This window comes from Trematomus bernacchii, unplaced genomic scaffold (genome assembly GCF_902827165.1).
Source record: "Trematomus bernacchii unplaced genomic scaffold, fTreBer1.1, whole genome shotgun sequence".
NCBI classification, from domain to species: domain Eukaryota; kingdom Metazoa; phylum Chordata; class Actinopteri; order Perciformes; family Nototheniidae; genus Trematomus; species Trematomus bernacchii.
The window spans coordinates 4,211,939-4,234,001 of NW_022987547.1; the positions used below are offsets into that span (position 1 = coordinate 4,211,939).

Genomic DNA, 22,063 nt, shown 5'->3' on the forward strand with positions numbered 1-22,063 from the left:
TAGGGCCAAAAATGTTTTAAGTCACTTTGGCTACAAGGGATACATCCGTTTTAAGGAGTCTGATTGCGAATTTTGCACATATCAAAATACATTTTGATGTGTTACGTTTTAATGATCACCCTAACCCTAAACTTTACGCAGACAATTATAAATGCTTCTGCTTTTAAACCACTGATCCCTCATTTGTATCAGTGTTCCACTGTAACAATGTATTCTTGCACATTTTACATTTAATATATGCATTATAATGTCCACATTCTACCTGATTTGTTTCTTTTCAGCTAACTTCTCCTCATTTGTTACATACAGAGTACAAGGTAGAGAAATAAGATGGTTAGAAACCCTCTTTCTCAGAATGATGTGCTTTGATTTCCTTAGATCCCAAGTCCCTAGTCAGTATCGAAGAGACTGTGAAAGAGTAAGAGAGTCATTTGCTTCATTTGAGTTTGTTTTCTGTCTCTCTGCTCCCTCTCTCTTGGTAACTTGCCACAGCCCCCGGTCCCCACTGGCTTTCGTGCCTTGATATTGTCACATGAACAGTAAACAATGCATTTGCATAATATGTAACTTGACAGAGCGGGATGTTGCACAGAGATATGAATCTCAGAGGCAAAACTTCTGAGGCCTCGTTCCAAAGACTCTGCACAGCCGTCGAGTGCTGTCTGTGAAGCTGCAGTGATTTATTAAAACAGAGAGTGTGTGTTTGCATGATGGGGGCTGCTGGGAATGTTGCCGGGCCCAGGTGGCTCCTGTTGTTTCTCCCTCTTAACAAACCATTAGTGGCATCAAACTCAGCCATCAGTGCTAGGAATGATTTTCCTCGTGACAAGACAATTAATTCTCACATTAAGAGTGTGAAGAATTGGATGTGTTTCCCGTTAAAAATGAGAGGGCAACAATTAACATTTCACATTCACATCTGTCAGGCATCTGCAACACCGGCAGTGTGATAGATTCCTTTTACAGCTACAGTATGTTTTAAGTGATATCCCTAAAAAAAGTGCCATTAAACATATCCATTACTAACATGAACACTATGCAATAGAGTATAGTGTACCATACTTTTTTTCTAGTGAAAGGTTATATACCTGTAGTATTTAGTAAATAATCATAAACAGTATTTGATCCAAGGCTTTGAAACATTCTCCCAAAGGAACAAGCGTTTCCGTAGGTTTTTCATCCCCACCTGGACCAGCAGTTATTTTCAATGATTAGTACATCTTCAACCATAGCGGGGGGGGGAATACGTGACATCAGCTGGTGTAGTGTTTGGTTGGAATAAAATCATACGTACCCTCGGCACATGATTGCCCAGCCGTGCTCTACTCTAACCAGCAGTGAGAACTGAATCGCTCTGTAAATTTCCCCCGGGACTTTTTCTGCCTCGACGATTTAGTGCTGGAAAGCGGTTGGATCAGATTTGCAAAGAGACAAAGCATCCATACTTTCAGGGTTCTCTTATCGAGGGAGATTACCCTGGAGGCGCGCTGCGTGGACAATGCCAACCTGATCAGCAACAAACAAATCTGCCCCATCTTTAATGACATGACCTAATTTATAGGATAAACACAGATTTAGGAAGTGCCAGCCTCCTGTCGAGTGCCCCGGAAAGGTCACAGTCACTTGAAGGGGAACGACGCAGCGCAAGTCACCAATTATTCCCTCCCTCTAGACGTATGTCTCCTAAAGAAATGATTGGAATGCGTTTTGTATAAGTAATCGTCAACACTGTGTCACTGCTGATTGCGATCTTCAAAATGTAATTCCTTCCCTTTTTTTCTTCCCTGTTATCGTACGCCTAACTGTACATTTCCTATATGATATTTATCAGTCACAAGAAAAAGCCACTTTCACTGCTCGCTGCATACTGCTCCTGTATCCGACCTGCAGCTGAATAATGTGTATCAATGTGTGCTTCAGTTAGTGGTGAAACTCGATGGCCTGTTTTGCTCACACTAGCATCTCTCATTCTGTTGCTTGTACTCTATTATGGGGTCGAATGTGTTTCAGATAATGCGTGTTCTCTCTTTGGTCTTTGTTCACAGAGCTCTATCTCAGGTTCTTGTGTGCCTGACTGAAAAACCAATATAAATGCAAATCTGTTAGCCATTAATGCATTTTAAAGCCCTCAAATCAGCATTGCACTGTAATCAAAGGACCAAGATGAGGGCTGTTATTTAGAATACAAATATTTATGAAAATGAATAGTTCTGATGGATCACACTTTGAAAAGACATGCAGTGAAAGAAGTGAATGAATAGACAGGGTTGATAGAGCCACTCTTGTCAATGGACCAAGGCTTACAGTATGAGGACCTCAAATAAATCTATCCAACGTTTTGAACCAAAGGATGTGATGTCCTGTGACAGTATAATGTTTGGAAATGAAACGAAAACTCAGTCAATGTAAACCTTCAGAACCTCTTTATGTTATCCTTATTCTCCAGCGATGTTGAAGAGTTGTTTAGATCTTTTCCGGTCGCGTTGCTGTGTATGAAAGCGCTGATGTAAAACGAAACATCAAATTGTGAATAATAGGTCAAAGTAGCCGATACCAATCAGTTAAAAACCTAAATAAAGTAAGGAAACGTAATGTACTCACAATACAGCTCCCTTAAGTGCAATTTATAAACATTTAAATTATTAGCGAAATAGAAACATGTTATTTGTGATGCTGGATCAAAAGTAGACAGAAATAAAAACATTAAAACAGTTTGCACACTGAAAATCCCTTAATTTCCTTTATTATCACATTCACACAATGTTTTGTCTTCTTTTGACTCCTCTTCAACAAGCTTGCAAGGCAATGACAGAATCAGTCAAAATACGCACTTATGTATAATGATATTAAGTGTCACATACAGACTACATTAAAAAGGAAAATTGAGACATTGTATGTTTTCCTGCACTGTTGAAGATAATTGCGAAGCCAATATAATTTATGTTATCAGTCTATTATATCCTATATTAATTTTCAGACTCATTAAAACCTTTGAGATTGCTTGCACATATATGTTAGCAAAATGGGCACGCTCTGCTCGAAGAAAATAAATATAATTTCTATGATTATTTCGTGTTGATATATCTATTTAATTGCTTGCATTTAAATAGCTGAGACAAATCCTCTTTTCTTTAAAAAAAAAAAAAGATAATTGGGTGTCTGAGTTTCTGTAGTTTATAGAAAGGAGCATTTTATTGATTATAAAAACACTGATTTCCCAACAAAAAACTAACATGTCACACTTTCTAAAGCTATTTACAGTAGATAGCTAGCTAGTCAAAAGGCGTATCTTAGCTTAGCTTAGTTTAGCTCACCTTAGTTTGAAAATTGGACTTTTTGCTGATAAAAAAACGTACGTAAAAGTAGTTGGCATAATAATAGTTGTGTATCCACATAATGAGTTTTCTAAAGAGCAAGCTATTAGCCACGGAAATGTTGTGCAATTTCTTCACTTCCAGTTCATTTCTACCAAAAGGACATATCCCATTCATGTAGATGTGCCCTTTGAGGTTTTATATAGGCTTGAATCCTTTAACACTCAGCTTTAACACCAGTTTTGATAGGCGTAATGTGGTTGGACTTCAATACAAACACAAGCATAAGAAGCACATGCACATTATGCATATCTCTAACTGAACATTTCCTTCATGATATTAATTATTCCTAACTAATCAGTCCACAGATAACCACTTGATCAGCACAAAACCCTGAATGAATTATCTGGAGCTGTAATTTGCATTTGCAAACAACTTCCTTTATCCAGTCTCTAATTTAAACCGTTCATCAAACAGCTCTGCAACTTGAGACTCACTTCACCTTTTATTCCAGATTTTGCATCCTCACTTTTCTTTGGAGTTATTGTTAGCATAATATTGTTTGTTGTGTTGTATTTTACCTTTTTTGATGAACAATGAGCTAAGATAAAAGCACATTGCGTCTCCTCATGTGTTCAGTGTGGATGTGTCTGTCAGTGCTGATCTGGGCTCCATTTGTTTTAAACAGAAACAAGGTGGAACAGTTGTCCGACTCAGGTCTTGAATTAGTTTGGATGAGCCATCTGTAATTGGATGGAGCGAATGAAGGCGGATTTGATGTAGTCTGCAGATTTGCTGAGAGAGGCTATACAGCAATGTTTAATTCAGCAGGCTGAAGCTGAAGGAAAGGGAAGAAGGAGGCAGTCGGGGAAGTCAGGCGGGATGAAACCGACTGTAGCGAGAGAACAGAGACATCGTTGAGTCTGAGATGCCATTAGGCTGCGAGACAGGAAGGTGCTAAAAGTGTGTGATAACAAAAATGTATGTAAGTGCTGGAGACATTGGAAGGGGGGGCAGTGAGTTCAGTATGAAAACAAAGAATAGGGAAACAGACAGGCTTGCTGTGAGGTCATAGCTAAGGTGAGGAAGCGGCGCCTCAAATAGGATTTGGAGTTACTCACAAATATCATAAACTCGAGTGCAGCTCTCCCTCGCAAACAAAAAACAACTAAAGCCATGTATTATTAAAGCCTTCTCTGCATCTCATCAGAACTGCGCTTTCGAAATCACATGTTTATCATCTTTCAGAATGTTTTCATTAACATCCAGGACTTCGAGGCACACAAGGATAGTATTTCACTATTTTTATCCATTTATTTATGAATAACTTACTTATATATTCATTATTTTTCAGCGGTAAACGAGTGACAGAGACAGTTTGTTAAGCACAAACTTGTAGTGGAGTAAGGATAAGTCTGGAATAATAATAGAGGTGGAGAACACAATATAACTAAAATAATAACAATGCATTTGGCCATACAGTAGGAACAAAACAGTACTCCAAACTATTTTTTCTTCTACCTATCTACAATATACTAAGTTTATTGTTAAAAATATTCATGTTGATTTACGTGACTTACATAAGCTAAAGTTGCCTTATACTGTAGCACTTTCCCCGACAAAAAACTGATATTCATTTAATATTTACAAAAATCATTATAACATTGTAAGTTTAAAAACAGGCAAAAATATCCGGTAAAAGTTAGTAAAGTTTATAGTTAAAATGTTATAAGTCATCTTTTTAATATGTTGAATGATTATAAGCTGTTGACTTTCAGGTGTTGAGGTTTTCCCCCCAGTTCTTGAACTCAGCACATGATACATTTGCTGTAAAATGTTTTTTTGTGCACTTTCTGAGTGCCACTGTTAGCATGTGATCATGTAAATTCAGTAGAGACGATTCATGACGATGCTGTCACCAAAGATAATGTTGGCTGTCACCTCACGCTCTGGCAGCAAATTTGAGTTCCAGATTGCTGACTGAAGCAGTAACCACTTCCAACACTTGGTTTTCAAACACTAAGCTCAGCCAATAATGCAAGCTGAGTTGTGCAAGTGTTCTGAGCCAACTTAGTACTTTTTTTTCCTTTGCTGTGGTTGCAGATAATGACTTGGAACCTTGAGGATCACATCAACTTCATCACTGTAATACCAATGTGCAAAATAACACATTTCCCTACAAAGAAATACAATTAAATGTTTTTGTTCAGCATCTTTCAGACACAGACACACTTCGACAAAACACAACGTTATCCTGGGGCTACACTGCAATTACAATCACTGGAGCAGTGCTGATACTGGGTGTTGATCTGCATTTCTCGGCTCTATAAGTTTAGGAGAATCAACAGGGGCTGATCAGGGGAGGGACTGTGCCACTTCCCTTCTCCTATCTAGTGGTAAAAAGCCTCCGCTGTGGGACGACTTAATTACTGGCAAGGAAGAGATGGTAATTAGAGGAGAAACAGAAGGCTAGAAGAAACTGTCAGGGTTAAGCACTGACTAATTCACTGCGTGGGACGCCTGTGCCACTCTCCCTCGAGACTGGAAATACAACATCACCAAGTGTAGCAAGCTCTGAAGAGTAGATGCTGGAGCAGCCATGTCTCATATCATTTCTCTGATGTGATCTGAGCTGCTAAATTATACTAAATATTCCACCAAAGTAAGTCTGGGAAGTTATAAAAACTAGCAGCAAGGTCTATACAATGATAAATCCTGAGGAATCACTCACATTTAAAGTTAGTATCTTTTGTTTTTAAGATGTTGTGTTTTCATTTTATGAGTTCTTCATTTTAAGTTAGGGTTCAATGGAGCTGAGGTCCCCAAACTCCGCATATCCAAAATAATCAAAGCAGTTAGTGTTGCCCCGACAGGTAAAACACAACTTGCATCGGCGAGTCAGGGGAATGTCAGTCATGCATGAAGTGTACAAACACTGAAGTGTCTTGGGAAAACATCGTATCAGGAAAACCAAGAACATCCATGTGGGTTTACTCTGCACAGCAGCATTCCTGTTCCAAAAATATATAATAACATAGAATTAGAGAAATTATAATAATATATTGGTCATTCGGAAGAATGTTGCTTAAGTCAGAGACAAGGGAATTGACCATTTATAGAAAATAAATTACATTTTGAAGGAAAGGCTAGGCTGTTTGAGGGATTCTGCTGGTAGAGCTAATTCCCCTAAATAAATGCATACATAAATATTAGTTAGGTCATTAATATGAAATACAACGTGAGAGAAGTCGCAGTGCTCATTATAGTACTGTACATCGTGACAGTGTCAGGAAATAATGTTGGCACTTAACACCTGCATGGGTATGATTGGATGAATCCCTTATATTTACAAAATCAGGGCCAAAAATCTTATTAAAATATCATTTTAGATGACCAACAAGTCTAAAGATGTTGTAACTCCAATATTTCCAGTCCGCTCACACCCTCTCTTCTGAACACTGAGTCGGAGGTGTCCTTAATCTCTAACCTTTCTGTCCTGCAGTCAGTGCACAGCTTTGGTGGTTTTTGTGACCTACACAAACACAAAAGGTTTATTTTCAGCCTCCCTCATAACATCTGAGTCAGTTCAATCCCAGCAAAGCACGGAAAAGGCTGGGCGTGTTATCCTCGCTCTGTTAGAAACATAGGGTACAGAAAGGGACTTCTGTATACCCTAAGAATCCAGAAGGCTAGTTGTGTCAAATCAATTTCTATAGGGCTTTTCTGAAATATCGGCCTAAACATTTTGTCAGTGTACCATCAGTTGAAAGACATATTTTGATGATACAAGCACACTGTCCAAATCTATGCTGATTCAGGTTAAAAATAAAGTCATGGCATGATTTATCTTTTGGTAAAGAGTGTACAGTGAGTTTCAGAAGGAGGGCACAGAGATAGCCGGCCTGATATGCTCAGGAAGGTTGTTCTGATCTCAAGGGGTTTGCACAGCAGTGGCCTGATAAGTGGGTTTAACAAGTAATGACATGTTTCTCATTTTTAGACTTGAAGCAGTGGAGCGGTAACGATATTATAGATAACCACTGACTTGTTCATGCTCGTGTCCACTTTCACTTATCAATTAAGGGTCAAATGCCACTATGGAAGGCTGGACAGGACACTACAGATGATGTTTATCATTTTGTACCACATTATCAGTATAAAAACGGGTAAGAATAAATGTAATCACAAGAAAAAAGATTGAAACCTGTACAAAACAAGCTATCACAAACCGTTTTGTCCTCATCACAAATGATAGCTTCATTTTGTACCTTTTAAAAGCAGCCACTGACAAAACAAGCTCAGCTCAAAGTCCGCTTCCTCGCTTGATGTGGAGCTTTTGACTTCAGTTACTAATGTTAGCTCACATGAAAAACAACGGGTAAGTTACATCTTTTAAACTTTAGGGTTTACATTGATGGTAAGATCAACTGAGAACATTTTTCTTACATTGCTCTTTATTAAATGTGTGATGTTATAGGTACAGCATATCTCCTACAGGACATCGACAGCCTTTGTTGTTTTCCAATACAGCTTGAAAAAAAAATCTTTCAGCAAGGCAAGGCAAGGCAAATAGATATGTTTTTAGTCTGGATTCGGGCAGTTTGTTCCAGATTGTCGGGGCATAATAGCTATACGCTGCTTTTCCATGTTTAGTTCTTATTCTTGGAACAGAGAGCAGACCCAGTGAAATATGGCTGTACAATGTGTCGAAACTGTTCCTCAAAGCACATGTTCTCTGTACAATACGCAATTCGTGCCACAATTCTCAGCATGACGACAATTTTCTCCACTTTTCTTCCCAGCAAAATTGTTCAGATTTGTCTTTTTTTGTGGTTTGATATAATCAAGTACTACTCGCATTAGAGATATCATTTAGTTATCCTTCAATTATAGAGAGTGAAGTACAGTAAATTATAATACGTTTGTTTCTAAGAGATAAAAAGATAAAGGGATTATTGAATTGAAAAGCGGGCAATTTTACTCATATCACCAACAGCAAATATAGTGCATAGAAATCATCAACATAATGCTGGATTATTCGGGGTATGACTCAATTTTATTATGGGGCAAACTGAGTTCAGCAGTAAATGGATGGGATACAATAGGCTGCATCTAGGGCACTGACAAAAGCAGTAGTTTTGTTTTACCTGCATGAATGCCTTGACCTTGGTAGGTTTTGTGTTGTATGTAGATTGGATTGTAAGTGTTTTCATTACAGGAGGTAGAAGGTGATGAAGTGTTTTATCAGCTGTAAACGGGATACACAAAGATGTAGTTATATTGGAAAAGATGAAATCATCTCTTGAACTATGCTGGCTTTTGTGAGGGCAATGTCAACAACATCTTCACGGGGATCATTCATTTTGAGATTCTTCATGATTGTTGGTTCCACATGAATGCAAGTCAGTGTCTCTCATCCATTATGTGTTGGGTGGGCTTATAATAAATTCCATTCAGTCATTGCCCACACAATCACACTAGTTCATCAGCAGAACTTCTCACATTTCGCAGTTAATTAGATTCAAGCACATACTCATGTCTCTCACCCGTGCATTCACTTCCGGCACCATGTCCCATCATATTCTCGAGATCAAAGTGAATTAAGAGATTGTTTTTGATTAGATCCATTTTGGTTTCATTGCCTCACCAGATTTACACAGTGCACTAACTAAGCCATTATGCCAGCAATAATACTCCATTTAGGAAATCACGCTCCACTTGCTGATATGCTCCAATTAATGGTTAATAACTAAGACACTTACATGTGAATATGGAGGAAGTGGAATTATTTAAGGTAGAGATATCTCACATTGAATATGTTAGTATGAAGTTAAATCACGTGTTTTAATATAAATATCCAACATAGTGTGACTTTTAGAATAAATACAATGAGTGTAAAGCGTTGTTAACACTGAGCCTATTTATTGCATTAACTGTGTCATTCTGGTAGTTAGTAACATCCATTTAAAATGTTTATTTCCACTTTTGACTTCACTTGAACCCATTAAGTACTACTTGTTTGTTTGTGGGTCAATTATGGCACAGCAAAAAGAGATTCATAAATCTTTTATTCTAACAGCAGTGTAGTTAACGTAAATAAATTGCATTCACAGATTATTGTGTGAATATTAGCACTGTTTGTTTTATTCTCTTTGCCTTACTCTCTCTCCGTTTTCCTCACAGCTATCTTTACCAACTTTTTGAAAGAGAAACTGAAATTGATTTTTGTCAGCTCATACTAAAGTTGGCAGAAGAAATCGAAAGTCTACCCAAACTCAGCCCCCACTTTATAAGACTGATGGCAGCCTTCCTTCTTTGTGTACATCACAGTAACCTCGACATAAGCCTCATCCTTTTCAAACATCTCTCTCTTCTGTCTGTCTATATTTCCTTTCCTTCCGCTGGACTGAAAACAGTACCGGCCTTGTGCCAACACTTTACCCAGATGGACTCTGCAGGCATCTTGACGTCACAACTTGGAGTGATTTTGCAATTTGCAAATTGGGTTGGAAAAAAAAAGAAAGCCATTTTTACTATATTTCTTAACAGTTTAGTTTTAAACTTTATAACTACTCATTCTGGCAGGATAAGCAATAATATTATAGCCACACTCCACTCCATCAAAAAGCTTCTACTTTAAATACTTTGAGACTCTCACTTCTCAAGAAATCGTATGTAAAATATCTCATTACAAGCAGTGTGTCTGTATGCGATCACATTTTTAAGAGCAGATAAGGACACTTGTCAATAATGTCACTTGCCTTACTAAGAAGTGTTTCTATATTTGATGAAAGATTTGCAGCTATCTTTGTAAGACAATGTACAATATGATCATTAAATAGACAGACGTGAGTGAACACTGACAGTGAGCGTAACGTGATTTACTTTTAAAACGCACCTTATTTTATCCTAACCCATCAGCTCAGTACACTCACTTGGATATTTATACATCGCCTCTGTCCTGATGGTTTCTACTTTTTTAGCTGCACTATAACAGAATTTCAAAATAGCCCCCCTGATTTCCTGCAGTACTTACACTGCAGAAAATAAGGCCCATTTCAGTTTTGAAGTGAAAATAAATAAAACAAGCCCGAGCAAACAGCTCAGGCCATCCGAAATAACATTTCTGCGTAGACCTTTACTGTGCACTGGAGCATAGGATTAAGATTCATTCTATATTATTCTGAATAGTTTGTGGTGTTTGAAATTTATACAGGATTTCAATTGTATCTCTGTCTGTTTGATTTATTACTGGGCCTTTCCTCCTTTTTACCATAAAAGACCCAGATGTTTTCTCTTTCATTCCGGCAAGCTGCTGCATAATACTGTGACAGCATTGAAATACGGTTTCCACGTTCTCAGATTGTGGGGGCCTTCCCCAAATAAATAACTGTTAATACTGCCCCTCTAAGGAAAACAAACTTGCAAATCTGCAGTCTTTAATACGTTGTAAATGAGTGTTGCTACAGTAGTTGTACCGAGTCAGTTCAGCCAGATCACAGAGGTTCAAACTGTTAAGCACTTTGATGTCCGGAAGTCTATCATTTTCAACCATATTGTTCTTTATTTTTCTAATTTCTCAGGGTATTGCTCAGAACAAAACATGTGCACTGGTAGAGAGTGACGTTTGATTTAATTTATGTAGATGTTTGAGTTGCTTCTATATATGCTTTTTTCCAATGGTTTGAAAAATAACAACAAATACAATCAGCACCCCTTGTCTCACCCTTTCAACGATGTCGCTTAAATAAAAGCACTGGTTGCCCAAGAACATATTTGAAAAAAATCTTTAAAAAGAACGATTATGTAACATGACATCACGTTAGCTGGACAACTACGTCGCTAATTCCATGACATTTGTGATGCAAAAATGGCCACAGAAATTGCAACAAGCCTCGATGACTGATGAAGGAAAAAACAACACATTTTAGTTGTGAAGTAAATTCAATTGAATTGCTCTAAACCACTTTAAATGTAACTTTCTTTCCCTTTTTTCCCCGAAAATTGTATCTTTTGCAGTCCTTACTATAAATGCCAGTACCAGTAGTGTAGCAGTATCAATTGTATGCATTTTGTTAATTATACGGTCAATCCCAATAAGGTGAAGATGACTCTAATGAAATTGTATTTACCAAGTGTGTGCCTTTGGGTGCTCATCTATCACTGGTAAATCACATGACCTGGACAAATGAAAAAGTAATGCAATGCAACATGTAATCCTGGAAGCCCTAAGGAGGCAGCCTCTGAAATGCAGATGGACATTCATAAACTCTGCTGGGTTACATGGTGATCTAGATGTAATGCCATTTACTCACGTGCCTGAAAATATATCAAATCCAAATACATGAGATCATGCCGCACTGTGTCTTTGTTGGAACACCATGTGCAGAATGAAAGGCTTGATAATAAGTCAATACTGAGTGGGAAGACAAAATCGCTTCACAAAGTCATTCATGGGGGAATTACCATTATTGGATCAAAGTCTCTCCCAGTCTTTGCAGCTTGCCAGAATTTTCTGTTGAGGCCCTCATGGTTTACCACTTTCAGTCAGCTGAGCAAGGCTCTACAAAGAACAGTGTGGCAAATCTTCACTCAATAGCGTCTCAGGAATGATTAATGGTCTTTTGTAAATAATGTAGGATGCTATAATATAATGTATACATTAGTAGGATCATTTGCTAATTATTTTTCATAAGATGCCATTACGGTGATGGACAAATGAGATCATCAGGGTGAGGATGATTCCTGCATACACGGTCATTTGTTAGTTTCCAACCCTTTTCATTTCTAAATAGTTTCACTAATCATTAGTTTGGACTTGCAGCAGCTTATTTTTCACTCTGTCCACAACAAAATAATGATCCTCATCTTTCTAGAAGCCATATTTCTGACTTCCTCATCCCTCATTCACACTTTTACCATAAAAAACGACAATTATACAAATGCATTCTCTAGCTAGGAGCATCTATTATCAGTTTTGCAAAAAAAGTGTTTACAGACACGCCTCTGTCTTCTTCTATCTCCGTTTTTAATGTAATGGTTGTTTTGACTGATCAGTGTGTTTATGCTAATCGGAACCGTTAACATTAGCATAAGCACTGCTTCTGTACCAAAATGTTATGCAAAAATAGTTGCATAAATACAGAACATGTGGAACTGGTAAATTACCTCGCTGAATTCTAAGCATGTGTCGCAGTTCACTGAGAAATAATCTCATATCTCAATGTTTTTCTCATATCAAATTACAGTCACGTTAGCATGAAGCTGCCATCCATTCAAGCCCAGCTGATATAGTTTAAGGATTGGAGCGAAAGTCGTTTATGTCTCCACTCGATTTGATTGGTTGTTGGAAATAGACTGTTACCCTCCAGAGTATTTTGTTTGCTGACAGTAAATTTGACTAAAGTAGATAGTTCAAAATGATGTTGTTGCATTGTATCCCTTTCAACCAGCAATTGAAGTATTAGCCAAGTCATCCCTAAAATACAAGAAGTGGAACAAATGACTAGATATGAAAGGTTCATCCTTCATCAAAGCATTAAAAATCGATGCTGTCTTTCCCTTCGCACATCAGTGGCACCCAACTCACAGCTTTTTCAATGACGTTTTGCATTTCACAGGCACCATGAAACAACTGAAATCTTGAGGGAGAAACACAAATTACTGTGTACAATTTCTTTTTTTTAAATGTCCATTTATGGCTTTGTTTTCTAAATAGCTAGGCTCCACTGGAAAACCAAACTGTTTGTACGTATCGTTTACAAAAATAACCAAGTCATAGAGAGCGTCCTTCTCATGTTTCCACTTCAGATGTCATTCACTGTGGTATTAGGTTTTCGTTTAATGCAAACCCACATTTATACATTATTGAGTAACAACCACCCAGCCTGTAACCAAGAGTTTGTGTCCCTCATTTAGTCATTCTTAAATTCAATATGCATCATGGGAATATGTGCAAGAATAGCGGAACTGACTGACTCACCAGGCATAAAACATGTACAGTGTGAAAGGTAGCACGAACAATTGGAGGACAGAGAGAATGTGAAGGAAGTAAGGTTAGCCCCAAAAGCTGTGGAAGATGTCAGTGGACGCTATAGCAGGAGCTGTGGGTCAACAGGGCTTAAATAATATGAATGTAAAGTCTTAAAAAAATTATCTAACTCTAAATAAAACATTTTCTGTTCCTGCAAGATATATATTGTATCCTTGACTGTATATTGCAGCAAAGTTTGAATTACAAAGTGATGACGTTGTTGGTCTTAAAACTTTAAGAAGTGCAGCCATCATGTGTCACACTTATCTATTTTTAATCCTAAACCAACAGACTCAATTTTCATGAATATGTGATAAAAGCTCAGATAAAGTGTAATTTGTTAAAATAGTAAACAGCTTAAATGTTAAACTACTTTGTATGCAAACATTATTTTCGTTTCATTACAACATCAGAGCAGTCTTAATTTTACATTTTAAACAAAACTGACAAGCATTTATATAATATTCATTTTTAAACAATATACATATTACATTTTTAAATAAAACTGACATACTGTACATTGATAAATTACCTTAAATTATACCAAAACACATTTGCCCCTTTACAGGCCTATTGTGAAATGCTGCTACTGTTAAAATATGACGTGACTCAGTACAACATAAGCCTTAACAGCTGCTATTACATTTCAATCATTACCCATCTGAAGGTCTGTCATAACGATCAGTATGAGCTCACACATGTACAGAATTATGCAGTTGATCCTCCTGGCTCTCTCATGTACAACATGTAGAGTTTATTTTCTATTTATCCTATTTTTAAGTAATGTTTTAGTTCAAAGCCTATAAGCCTATTCATGTTCATTCAATATGCCCTGTGTTCTCATTAATATGTGTACAAGTTGAAACAGAAGAGATAAACTAAATAATGAACTTGCTATATATTATTATCCAATATTTTTTAATCTTTCTGCACTTCATCAGATTTACCACTGTATGTTAAACGCTTCAAATGTCCACAAAACACTCCTTGAGATTGACACTGCACTGCTAAGCATCTGTAGTCAGACAACAAGGAACAAAGTAGCTACAAACATGATTTTCTTTTGGCCTGTTTTTGTTCTAGATCTTTTTTTCCCACAGTAGGTGCATCCTTAAATGTTCCTCGTAAAATGCTGTGTGCCACACTGTTGCCCTTTACGACAGCATCTTGTCTGCTTCAAATAAAGTATTCGTGTTTTGATAACGTCAACATGTTTATAGCTACAGTAGGTGTAACGTTTTTATTTTGGTTGTTTTATCATGAGTGGTTGTGCAGGTGTGTGAAGTGAAGATAAAATGGCACAGACTTTTTGTCAGATATTCAGGATTCTTACAACAGACTGACAAAGGTCAAGATGTAACGGGGAAACAAATCCTTCTAAATATGAAATGCATTTAACTGTAAAGGGAGGAGGACAGAGGTGAACAAGAAGCTACGTATGACAAGTTCTGTAGTTTACTGACTGCTTTTATTGTTTTCTGAGTCGTCCATGTTGTCTCTTGACTCTCCGAAGCCAGTTCCCAACTCAGTTACTTTAAAACTGTGCCTGTCTTTCGTCGGTGCCGCCTCACTTTGAATGTCTGTCATGCTCTCTCAAGGTTTTTTTTAATCCAGGATCAACAAAGAGCCTGTGGCGACACGCTGTGTGATGGTCCTTTCCTGCCCCTGTCAGAGCTTCAGGGTATTTTTTGCTCGGTGTCAATGCGGTCCAACTCTAATTGAAGTAGACAACACGGTGCCTGGAAGGTGTGATGCACTGACATAGCAACACCTCCCAGCTATGGTTAGAGAGAGTACTATGATATTTATAACATCTTTTACTCAAGTTAAGTCCACTCTAATCTAGATGAGTAAGGTCATTGCTTTCTAGTTTCCCATTCAGACAGAGCGCGTAATTGTAGGTTTCCATATTTAGGCAAACCATGTTGCTTTTTGCAGTTTACATAAAAAAAATGTCAGTGTTTTTTAATAGTTGCCAGGCATTAACTTGTTCTTAGCCTCTGCATTCCTAATCTATAAACAAAAGCTTAGCAAATATGTCAACCAATAACTCATCAGTTGCTTCACGCTAAACCTTAAGGTTAAAAATAAGTTGACACTATTGTTAAGGTACAGTTTTGTCCTGCAGCTTGACATTGAAAGTGAGCTGGAGTTAGTTACAAAAAACACATTTTGTTAAAATCCACAGCATGGCCACATCACAATCGAGTGCTTAGCTAAAGTTCATTCAACCTTTTTTCTTTTCCAAGGTGCGCAGCAACACACACAAAGTGGCCCCAGGCTGTTAGAAATTGCCCTGATTTGGGCCTAAACAATCATACAAAAATAATACTTAACATAAAAAAAACGATTATGATCAGTGAAAAAGGTCATGTAGGATTCAAGGATACCCCTTGCAGATATAATTAAGCATACAGTAACTCTGCTCTGGATTATGTCTTTGGTGAAAACAATTAGAAACAGGTAATCCAGTAAGCAATTTGTTCCACATGGAGGTGATTTTTAAAAGCAGAACTCCAAAGACACCATTTTTCCATCGCAGTTGAAACATCTGTTGCAAATAGCAAGAGGAGCAATTTTTTTATAGCGCGGTTTCCTTTCATGAACATCTGATGAATTACTAACCTAATGTTTAACAGCACCGTTTTAATCTCTAGTCACCAGCATGATCAATAAAGGAAAATTGCAAATACTTTGGTTTTATGAATTCTAAGTTAATTACTGAAGTTTGAGTAATTAATTCTGTTTATTTGTTTTAGCAGAGAGATGCAGTTGAGTTGGTATCATTTGAGGCTGATGGATTGATGCAAGACATGAATCGTTACACTCCTTGTAAATAATCAATTAGTTTATAATCATAAAACTGGGACACTGGCAGAAATGTGTTTTGCATTCTGAATTATTTTTTTGTCGTTCTGCCATCCGTGCATTGCATTTTGCTTTTCTCAAAGATGACTTTCAAGTATTTTCAAATGCGCTCTCTGTAATTGGCTGTAATAAGAAGGAAGGAGCAGGACTTTAATATCAATATTTAATGTGAAAACTAAATAAAGCTATTCTAACTGGCTTTATTGATCAGGTGTTGACTTCCATAGTGAAGCTCTGAATGTCTGCGCTCCAAACATTATTACAATCCCTAGTGAAAAACAATCTCCTCTTTCTAAGTCATTTTGAGTTGAAATGGAAAGGTTGGCTGTTTGATTATAATAACATATTTCCTAGCATCCACTGTCCACATTTATCGGACTGTGAAGATACAAACATTGGAAAGTATTCAGATAAAATGGTGGTCTCAATGAGGGCTCTGAGGGATTAACCGACTTTAGAAGACGTTTCAAAGAAGAAAAACCGAGTCCTATAGAGGGAAATCTTTGTTCAGAATGCCAAAATGTTGCTTGTAAGGCTCTCCAAAGATATTTCAGAACTGTATTCATAACGTTTTAATTGAATTCTGAGTCAAGATTCGATAATTATTTCATCCATTCTGTCCGGTATTTCTACACAGCTGCAGACAAAGATTAATCTACATTAATATTGTTAGTATTATTACTACTACTTTAAGAATTCATTTCCAGCTGCGGCTGTGTAGATTTCTTCTAATTGGAGTTTTCCCAACATTATTAATAAAACCAGAATGTCAGAATGTTTAAGAAATAGATGCAATTATGTCCAAAATGACAACATGATTTCATGCAACACAATGTTCAGTTTTAATCAATTTTTATTGGCGTTTAGCCTTTCTAAATAACATTAAAATTGACAGCATTTTCTCTGCGGTCTGAAAGCGGTTTGCTCTCTCTCTTGCTGCACACAAAAGGAGAGCAACACCGGTATTAAAGGGCACCATTAGCACTAATCTAACAGCACCATAAAATACAAAAATATAAAGCTAAATATATCCAATCCAATATTTCTAAGGGTTATGAAGCAAGACATTCAAAAGCTTGATATGAATACCTCATTAAATGCCTAGACCTAGGTGTTTGTTAGAATACATACATCTACAGTATGTAAGTATCAATACAGAATATTATAATTCACAGGTGTGTAAGCCTTTTTTGGATCGTCCACTATTCAAATATTCCCAAATATTCAAGGTTGTCAGTGCCATTTGTAGTTAGCATTGAGAAAAAAGGAGAACAAGTACCGTATGTATTCATGAGTCCTCAATATCCATATCATGTTTGTGTATTCTCTGTAGGTCACTTCTTCACGCAAATGTAATAAACCCAGCCTCCCACATGAGTTACTTGAACACCGTAAAGCAATAATCACCTACGTTCCCATTTCCCCCCTATACTTCTGCAATGCCATTTATCTCCTCTTAACCTCCTTTGATAGGTCATTAAAGACAGTCTTGGAGCTGTGGAGTGAATCACTGAATCATGTCGCAGGATCCATCTGCTGGCATGTCTAATTTGGGGCAGAAGAGCACCAGTACATATGGCTGCCATATAAAGTTTTATATAATAATTGGCAGTGACGGAGCCATGAGGAGGATTCACTGGAAATGAATTGATACGGGACGTGGCAGCAGGGAGGGGCACAGAGAGAGAGATGGGGAATGAATAAACGGAGGGATATGTTGGTACATCTGCTGCAAATCTGAAGGCTTCTCGCAGTTCTCCTGATTGAATGTTTGCTCCATAGTTCAGAAATAACAGCCAGCATGTACTTCTAATAAAGCTAAGTCATGGAGCAAGAGTGAAAGCTGAGTCAGCATGTACTAGTATGAGTGCTGAGGCCTGTCCCCCTAGATGAGGACTTGTGTCTTTGAGGAATTGCAAAGTACTCAAAAGAAAACCTCAGCAAGTCTGCCCCAAAGCCTTAATGGAATATCAGGTTGGAAAAACTTTACTCGATGATTTTAGAGATCAGACAGAGTAAGAAAAAAGTGCTGCAGCGTTCTCCTGTCAGTTGTAAAAGCATGTAATGTTATTAGCAATCATTCAATCGTTTTTGTTATTATACTTCAGGGGCAGACCTTCACCCTTGGAGGGAAAAATTGAAATTGGATGGTCGGCTACTGGCCAAAAGCAAAAACCTATTGTATTGATTTGTTTGGCAAAATGTCGCTAAAATCCAAGTTCCTTCAATTGAAATGCCTCTTCTCCTTACTGACTGGCACCACACTGAAGTGTCACTCAGCCCCTATGTAAGGCAACCCTGCTAGTGTGTAAAAGGACCTTTTCCTTGAGAGAGTTATCAAGATATTACCTTTGAAATCTTGGCTACATTATGAAGTTGTGTGATAACTGGCAGAAAGGACGTCAATGTTAAATGCTAGTGCTGAATGGAGCATTAAAAGGTGCTGCCGTCAAGTCGTGCTCAGGCAGGCTGACACATCCCTGAATGTGTGTCGGAGAATCCAAACTGAGTAACTGACGCTCAACTTTGGAGGCCACCACCTATTCATGGCTAAATAATAATAATAAACTTGTATAGCACCTTTCATGCACAAAGCTGCCCAAAGTGCTTTACACAACAAGAAGAAAACATAACAACAATATAAAAATAAGTACAGAACAAGATAAAACATCTACAGTGATCCTAATGAAATTCCCTTGAATTAAAGCTGACAGGAAATTAAAATAGGTTAAAAGAAAACTATTTAAAAAAGAAAATTTAAAATAAATACAGTAAAACATGGACAATGATACTAGTGAGAATTGAAAGTTAACCCAAATTAAAAGCCATATTAAAAATATTTGTATTTGCTTTTAAACATTTCAAGGGAGTTTGCTGTTCTAATATCATGCATTGGGAGCCCCTGAAGTCTGCAAAGGAAATACATATATGGGGATAATAGCATTGTTGAGTCTAAAACCACCTTTTAATGAGTTGGCATTCTCTAGTGCAATTGTGTCATGATGTAAGCATGTAAATAAGTTACACTTGGTTTGTTTTGATTGCAATCAAGACAATGTGCAGGAGTTGTGTTGCACCTGCGGTATTAGGGAATGTAAAGGACACACAGACACATCATATTCTTTCGCAGAAATCAGGCCAGCTATTGCTCTCTTCCATATGTAGAATTATGGAGACAGTAAATCTATGACTGAAACCGTGTCGCATGAAAAGATTCAGCGTACTGATTCAAGGAGTTCATTTCATCAAACTTAAGGTTGTACATGTAGACTTGAAAATAATATCTTTGTGTGTATTATTTTATTGTTTAAACATATTTTTCTCACTACCAATGAATCTGAGCTTTGGAATAGGATGCAGGATTTTCTTGTGAACAAAAAGCCACCTTGAGAGTCGATCTCAAAAAGGCATTTTCTTCTGTTTTCACACTGATAAGAAGACAAGTACAAACCCGTTCACCCTTTTTTCAATGCTCTCTTTGTGTTCTTACGGTCCTATTTTTTTCAAGAACTAAAGTGGGCAGCAAGAATAACCCAATTTGATTTATCTTAGATTAAATACCTGTTTTAGTAAGACTAATTGCAATATCCGACAGCATAGCTAAAATCTTCCAAACCTGCTGATTGTTTTTTATTGTAGAGTGTGTGTGTGTGAGAGTGTGTTTTTCACATAAAACGTATATCCACTTATTGAACAGAACTCAAATTGTTTCAAGTAAACGAGGCTTTTAGGTAGGAATTATTGAGACGATAAAGCCTTTTGTTTGTGCCTAATCTGATAGAGCTTTTGTTGCACTTTAAATCAAACACTTACCGTAATTGGCCTCATCGTTCATACACTAAAGTCTGCATCACTAAACATATCTAAATTCAATCTAAACTTAATTTCATTTTGTGGAAATGCTTTTAAAACAATCAGACTGTAGTCAGGAAATTACATTTTCCTCCCTATGGAGTTGTTTGCTCATCTAAGCAGTGTGAAGAGTGTTCCAGTCTTTATGTGTACATCATCACCTTTCAGGTAAAAGTGTGAGCATATGTGTCACACGTTAATACCGACACCAAAGATCAGCATGCAAATAAATGTATGTTTCGTGGAGGTGTGTGTGTGCGCAATCTGGATATATCAAACAAACTGTGATTGACAGAGGGAACAGATGGCGATGAAAATCACAGTTTTCTTTATTCAATTTGCATTTAAATAATGATTTCTTTAGAGTGAACCGATACATCAGAAATCATATGTGCCTCTGCTTTTCCTGAAAAACAAAATATGCTGAATAGGAACCGCTTGTTTTATAACAATAACACCATTTGTATGCAGCTCTCTATACTGACAATTTGATCAAACAAAGGAAAGATACTTACAGTACATGAATGCCTAATCACTGACTTTCAGCACCTGGATATGCCAGGCGTAAGGCCCAGACTCAACACGAGTGCCTCCTTTTGAATCCCAGATAGCTTAAGAAAACCTATTTCTATCCTCAGGGCAGGGATATTTGTTTTAGTTTTTTTCGTAACCCTCAGATTTACAGAACTGCCTGTAATATTTGCCCTTGGAAATGTTTTCTGAATGCATTTCTTAGTGCAAACAGTAACAACACATCAGGACCATCCACACAAATATTTTTGCAGCATATTTTTTATACAAACACAAAAAGGGAAGAATCCTGTGTAGTTCAGTGAGTTATACTCGCGGTTTTTATACTTTTTCTTAAAGGTTCAAGTTCGAGCCTTACACAGAGAAAAAATATCTTAGGCAATTTAAATGAAAAATGAAAAACATTACAGAACATTGGTCTAAGAACAAACAAGAAAACTGTTTTTTTTATATTCACATCGGAGTGATAAATGGACACAACTGAAAACGAAACTTCTGCAACACAATCATTATTATTTCGCTTTATTATAAATGTTCAGTTCTGGGAGCCTCAATCTGCTTTATTTATTATTAAAATACTTGTGTTTTTTTACCATTTGCAAATTGTTTAGCCACACATTAATTTGGTGCGATGGAGTCTGCATATTGAATTGTTACCACACTGTTATTAATGCCATTTTACTAGGATTGCTGATGGTGGGATTGTATGTACTTAACCATGTGGTTGTTTTTCCTGTTCTTCTCAGGGAATTTGCACGTTGGAAGGTGAGGAACACAGCCATCGAGAGGAGGGACCTGATCCGGAACCCCGTGCCGCTCATGCCTGAGTTCCAGCACAGTGTACGCCTGCTGGGCCGCCGACCCACGACTCAGCAGTTCATCGACACCATCATCAAGAAATATGGAACCCACATACTCCTCTCAGCCACCCTAGGAGGTAACTGAGGTTTCATTTGCTCACTTCCACACTTGAGTCACAGTTTTACACCCGTTTTTGTATGAATCTCACACAGGGGTTGTGGTTAGCTGACATGCTACATTGAAATCACCTAATGTGCAAGGTTCCTTTCAGAGACATCATTTATTGAGATAGTCATTTAAAGCCACTATGTTTGAATATGAACTTTAAAGGACCAACTGCAACACACAGTGTGAAAGGTGGGGTTTTCCCAAATATAAGCTGTCTGAAACTTTTGTATGACTTCCTTTCTAAACAGTAAAATAAATGCAATAAATGTCTTTGAAAATGTGAATTTTATTAATTAACAATAATGAACATCTATTATTTACAATCAGATAACGGTTTCATGAATATGATAATTTTCTAGATCTAGGATTAGGCAGCACAAAACGCTTTTAGCAAATTAAGGAATACATATTTCTCTTTTATTTTCTCCAAATTAATATCGCAATTATTTTCCTCATCGTATTATTCTGTTGTACTTCGACACCATTGTGTCCTTCT

At 37.2% G+C, this 22,063-nt stretch overlaps 1 protein-coding gene across 2 annotated transcripts in view; it reads left to right on the forward strand.

Annotated features, from left to right (window-relative positions):
* Positions 1 to 22,063, forward strand: part of brinp1 (bone morphogenetic protein/retinoic acid inducible neural-specific 1) — a 130,249-nt gene that overhangs the window by 58,860 nt on the left and 49,326 nt on the right. For both annotated transcript variants that reach the window (XM_034123544.1, XM_034123542.1), the window contains one exon: positions 21,345 to 21,535. In XM_034123544.1, the coding sequence (XP_033979435.1) occupies positions 21,345 to 21,535 (191 nt within the window). The remainder of the gene's footprint in view (positions 1 to 21,344; positions 21,536 to 22,063) is intronic.